Here is a 5,891-nt window from a genome sequence, read left to right as displayed (position 1 = left end):
CTGCAGATAAACATATGGTAATCTTTTATTCTTAAAAAACACAAGTGATCATCATCAACACATTAACGTTTCTCTTTTGTTCTTTGTGATCGGCAAACAAATGAATAAATTATCTTGCTTTATTAGGCGTTTGGCTTGTGTTCCTTCTTTTTATTTTATTTTATTTCTTCTTTTTACTATTCTGTTGCATTACAACCTATTTGGAGTCTATACTGTGGAACATGAAAATGTCTAAATGAGTGAAGTCAAAATCATCAGTTAAGCTGTGAGCAATTGTTATTATTTTAAGAATTTTTTTTATCTCAACTCTCACACTCGTTTAAAATAAAGTGCAGTTTATTGAGACATTTTTCTTTTATGTCTCATTCTTAAAACAGTAATGAATGCGGTTGTTTTGACCTAAAAAAACAGGACATTGTGTCCACAGAGGACACTCAATGAGTGATTTCTTTACCACTGTTCCATAGCTGACCACAGAGTCACTTCTAATAAAAATAGTGAGACAGATTCCAGTGAAACCCTCAGATGCTCTTTGTGCTGTCTATTTTGTACTTCTTTGGTTTCTCTTATGGCTAAAAAAAAAAAAAAAAAGCCAAAGCTCAGACTAGCGCAGGGATCTGCAACTTTTACAACCCAAAGGCCCGTTTCTTCCCCTAGGCTCACTAATAAAAAGTGTCCAGAGCCACAAAACATCCTTTCACTGTGACTATCTACTGGTGGCGTGTTGGCCACTTTGAATTTCTTAAATGAGTTGTTTCTGGCCAGTAGGAGTGACATCATATAACTAAATACATAGTGAATTTGAACATTTCATAATATTTRTATATATTAGGATAAAAAAGACTATATGTAAACAAGATAAAATACCTACTTTTTTGGTTTTCATTATTCTCTAATGCAGTGGTTCCCAAACTTTTTATCTTCTGACCCACAAAATATCCACGGCAAAAACTTGTGACCCTGAATATTACTGGTCTGAGTACACAAACTTCATTAAAAACCCTAAAAACACAGGCTTTTAACAGTATAAACAGCTTGTACACATATAAATACTTAATTATAGCTATTTTGTGTTTTTGTAATAYTTATAGGGAAAATATTACATCAGCAATTATTTTATTATCCTTTAAATTGATTTCTGGAGATTATCCAAGGTGCTTCATGACCCATAATTGGGTCCCAAGCCCAACTTTGGGAACCAAAGTGCACTGGTTCCCAAACTTTTCAGCTTTTGACCCACAAAATAACAGTAGCAGAGACCTGTGCCCCCAGCTAATTTTGGATGATAAACATTTGTATCAGGTCAACAAAACATGAGCATAGTAACAATATTTTTATACTACATTTATCCATTTTAAATACACTAACKTCACTCCTTTGTAACAACTAAGGCAAAAATGTAATGAATTCTGAAAATCTTTTCAGGACCCCACCTTGATGTTTCGGGACCCCACTTTGGGTCCCGACCCCAACTTTGGGAAACACTGCTCTAATGAATTCACCGTATTGTTTTTTCTCAGCAACTTGTCTTACAGATAATCCAACAAAATACAAATAAAATAAAATAAATCCTGACGGATTTGAAATAAAACATACTGTGAGGCTGGAAGTGGTCAAGATGCTATGATGTAATCAACAGATTTCATTTCTTGTTTTAGTTTCAAACACATTTGCAAATACATGAACAGAAATAAAAACATCTAAAGCCTGGTCTGTTGTGAATAAAATATATTTCATGTTAGTTTTGGTCAAAGCTTCTCAGAGCCGCTGCATGTGGCAGACCCCTGGACTAGTGGGATTCATGACCTGGCAGAACTGGTGTTCTCCACTAGGAGGAGCTACAACAGACATTTGTTGGTCAAAATGACAAACTGAAGTCCAAATGACAGAACCCAAAATGTGTCATTTGTTCCCAAAATATCATTTTAATATGAGTTATCTATTTATCATTAGAGTTTGAGATGGAGTGTCTTTCTGTGGTGCATTAAAAAAGTTTTGATTTATTTTAACCCTAAAAGGCAAAAACTTCTCCTCAATACTCTTTTCACTGTCTGTCTGAAACAGCAGGCGCAACAGTTGAAAACACATTTTAAACTTTTTTTTTTTTTTGCAATGAGGCACATTTTATGACTTGCAAAGTTGCAGCCCTGCTCCTGTCCTCACACAGAGCAGAATAAAGAGGTGTTATTACAGGTTTTCTCATGCAAATGCTTTTAGTTTGAAAGTCAGTCCCTGGGAGGACGTGATCATCTTTCCAGGGAATCTCTCTTGGCGTTCTTTATTGTCTTTAAGATAACAGACCTCATCAGATGAACATGATTAATATCGGTGCTAATTGAATCAAGACAGACTTTACATTAAAATAGTCATATTATAAATCATATTTTCAGTTTTTTTAATCCAGTTTGTTGACACGATGAATATAAATGAACGAAAGGCGCAGGTTTAATCAGATTACTGCTGCAGATGATGTAAAAAGAGGGGGGTGGATTGGGGATCGTGATCCAAAGGGGGGGAAGGTGCTGCCCACGGCTCTCACGCACTCAGCCAGACGTCCACAGTGGAGACAGGCAAAGGAATCTGCAGGGAAGTTGGATTTTCTAACTTTTGTTTTAGTTAAGCGCGACTCCGCGTCAGTTGTGTCCTTCACACCTGAACCCATTACGCGCAGCTCACACCGCCCTCCTTCACTTTTATTGGGTTTGGTTTTACGCGGAGTTTGGATCTGCTGCAGAGAAGCTCGGACGCAATTTTGCCCACAGAATTCCATCTTTTTTTTTTTTGGCATCCTACATGAAGCAATCATTCTGGGGGAGGATATTGATGGTGTGACCCCCGCCTCCTCCTCTGATCAGACACGTGAATCATCATCATCATCATCTGCAGCAGGCAGCGCTGCGTCCCGCGGGCTTCACGCAACATGAGTCGGTCCGGCGGGTTTTCGGATACTTGTCAGATCGTTTTAGGGGACCGCACGCAGACGGAGCTGTGGGAGTAGGGCCGGGGCGGTCCACGCTCTCTGGGCTGGACACCGAGTTGTTGCAGAACGCGCCGCACGCAGTCCGGACAGAGCGACGAACGATGCGGGGCTCTCTGAGCGCATTCACCCACTTCTGTGTCATTCTGTTGGTCCGGGCAGACCAGTGGAGGCTGAAGGACTCCCACAGCTGCGAGTTACACAGGAAAGTAAGTGATTCTGCTGAGCGTTTGCTTTATACTAATGCATTATTATGTTTGGTGTTTTATAAAGTTTTTGTGTCAGAGAATCCAGCTCGTCTTTCCCTTTCTGTTGGAACTTGTTCCTTTCTCTTTAAACTATGGTGCTTTTTTTTACAACTTTATTTGATGCCATGTGTAAAATTTTCTGTTTTTCATCACTGTCAATAAGCCATTATGTGTTCCATTTTAATTTAATATTAGAAAAACAGCTTATCTCAATTAGATTATCTATTTCAGCACTTGTTTTATGTATTTCCAGTGCATGATTGACAGAGGAAAAAAAGCAACCAAAACAAGGTTTATTCCTTCTTTTTATTGTTATTAAAATGACATTTTATAACTCCTCCTTTACTGTCTGTAAGCATTAGACTTCTTTAGTGGCAACAGACAGCATTCAGCAGCCTGTGGTGTGGCAAACACCTGTGTTTCTTTTTACACTTGGGTTCTAAGTGGCCTGTTAACAAGCCATTATCAGCCTGTTAGTGGTCTAACAAACAGTCTACTGTGGACAAAGGAGAAGCTTGGTGTCAGACAAGACCAGTGTTGGTTGTAAAGTAAGTGTAAAATCAACCCTCGGCTGTCCTCCTTTTATGTGTTTCTACTTGTTGTTTGGGGCTTTAGTGATCAATAAAAAAGAGCAGTGGAAAATTACAACACGTTATTTAAGAAAGGTCTGATTTGTCTAATTGTAAAATGAACTGTTAGCTTTTCTCTGTGTAAACTGAATTGTTTTAAAAGCGGCACCTAAAGTTTGTGCTCTCCTTTTTTTCACCACAGCAAACTGACTTAAACTCCTTCCTGTGGACGATCAAACGGGATCCACCGGCGTATTTCTACGGCACGATCCACGTTCCCTACACACGCGTTTGGGATTTCATCCCAGAAAACTCCAAGCAGGCCTTCCAGGAGAGCCACATTGTGTACTTTGAGCTGGACCTGACCGACCCTTACACCATCTCTGCCCTGACCAGCTGTCAGCTGCTTCCTCAAGGTGAAAACCTGCAGGACGTCCTGCCCAGGGACATCTACAGGAGACTGAAGAGACACCTCGAGTATGTCAAACTCATGATGCCCTCCTGGATGACCCCGGATCAGAGAGGGAAGGGGCTGTATGCCGATTACCTCTTTAACGCCATCGCCGGGAACTGGGAGAGGAAGCGGCCCGTTTGGGTGATGCTGATGGTGAACTCTTTAACTGAGGCAGACATCAAGACGCGAGGGGTGCCGGTGCTGGACCTGTACCTGGCCCAGGAGGCGGAGAGGATGAGGAAGAAGACGGGAGCGGTTGAGAAGGTAGAAGAACAGTGCCATCCACTCAACGGGCTCAACTTCTCCCAGGTGAGTTTGACAAAATGTGGAGCTTGAAAGCTTCCAGAAACTCATTAGCGTCATCTTGACAATGATGATATTATTGTTGTCGTGTCTATATCAAAGGTAAAAACAACAAAAAGYTAAGAAAACCTAGGATTAATGCCACTTTGTAGTGAGTGGACTACACAAAAGTGACCATCCTGTGAGGGTCATGTCTGGGTAGCATTAACTTTTCAGGTTCAAAGGTACAATCCAGGTTTTAGATAGCAGTTTGGTAAGAATTTAACTTTATTATCGCATTCATTGGCATCATTACATTTCATTTATTCATTATTCCTCATAATCATTAATAACATTTTATCATATCTGATTTCACACCTTTTGTTGATCATTGGCTGCTATTTCAAATATTTCTTACAAAAAATGCAGGAAAAGTTTAAAATGACGTCTAATTTCATTGTAGGCCTATGCTTCTTGTTTTTGTACCTTTTGTGATATTTTAAAGTCGTCTTGATCAAAAATACTTCAGGTACCGTACTTTGAAAGTTTTTCCTTGAACTCTTCCTACATTTCAGTTATTTTCTGTCCAGCTTGAAAACTCAAGAAAAGCTTGTTTTTTTCTTTCTGTTTTTTTTTAATGGAAGTAAAATATAAAGAAATGAGGGATGTTTTCATATCAGAATCATCACCAGTATTTAATATTCTGCAAACAGGAGTAAAAATGATTGATATTTGTAATCACTGCCATTGATGAGTGAAACCAGGTGTTGTTCCATAATTGTTTCGGTCTGTATCATTTCATATCAAAGGCAGATGATGTGGTGCTGCAGCTTGTGAGTTCAGTTTTCATTGTAAAGGAAATTCTTTTTTAAAGGAAAATTAATAAATACATAATAATAATGATCTCACAACTTCAAAATAGATGCATAATAATGTTCAAATTCTTATTTTCCCTCATTTCTCTCTTTGTTTTCCACAACTTAGTAAAGTGGTGAAAAGTCAGGCGTTAATAATCAGCTGTATAAACATGAAACTGCTTGTTTTCCATCAGTTTTGTTATTAAAGAAAAATGGAGCTGAAAAACGAAGCCTTGTTCTGTTGAACACACTGAAGTTCTCTTTTGCCCCCTCTGGTCTGTCTCTCTCTCTGCCCCTCAGTGACCTTTACTTTACGATGAAGATATCCAGGAGCAGCAGTCACTGTGAAACCGCYTTATGAGTTCATGTTAGCCGAGAGTTAAAGGAATTAACCCAAACTAAATAACATAACACCCAGAGGCTTAAAGTGGTGTTATTTTTGAAAGCACMTTCTGTTGGGCTCACAGCAGACCACATACAAACACTTTTACCATCTGAAGTACT

The 5,891-nt window shown here is 39.1% G+C and overlaps 1 protein-coding gene across 1 annotated transcript in view; it reads left to right on the top strand.

The window, feature by feature from the left end:
- Positions 1-2,541: 2,541 nt before the first annotated feature.
- trabd2a (TraB domain containing 2A) overlaps positions 2,542-5,891 on the top strand; it is a 60,586-nt gene continuing 57,236 nt past the window's right edge. The window contains exons 1-2 of the mRNA XM_014002423.1: positions 2,542-3,186; positions 3,997-4,557. Of these exons, the coding sequence (XP_013857877.1) occupies positions 3,082-3,186; positions 3,997-4,557 (666 nt within the window). The 5' untranslated portion in view covers positions 2,542-3,081. The remainder of the gene's footprint in view (positions 3,187-3,996; positions 4,558-5,891) is intronic.

Source organism: Austrofundulus limnaeus, unplaced genomic scaffold (genome assembly GCF_001266775.1).
Source record: "Austrofundulus limnaeus strain Quisiro unplaced genomic scaffold, Austrofundulus_limnaeus-1.0 Scaffold13, whole genome shotgun sequence".
Taxonomy (NCBI): Eukaryota; Metazoa; Chordata; class Actinopteri; order Cyprinodontiformes; family Rivulidae; genus Austrofundulus; species Austrofundulus limnaeus.
This window is presented reverse-complemented; position numbering and strand designations above follow the sequence as displayed.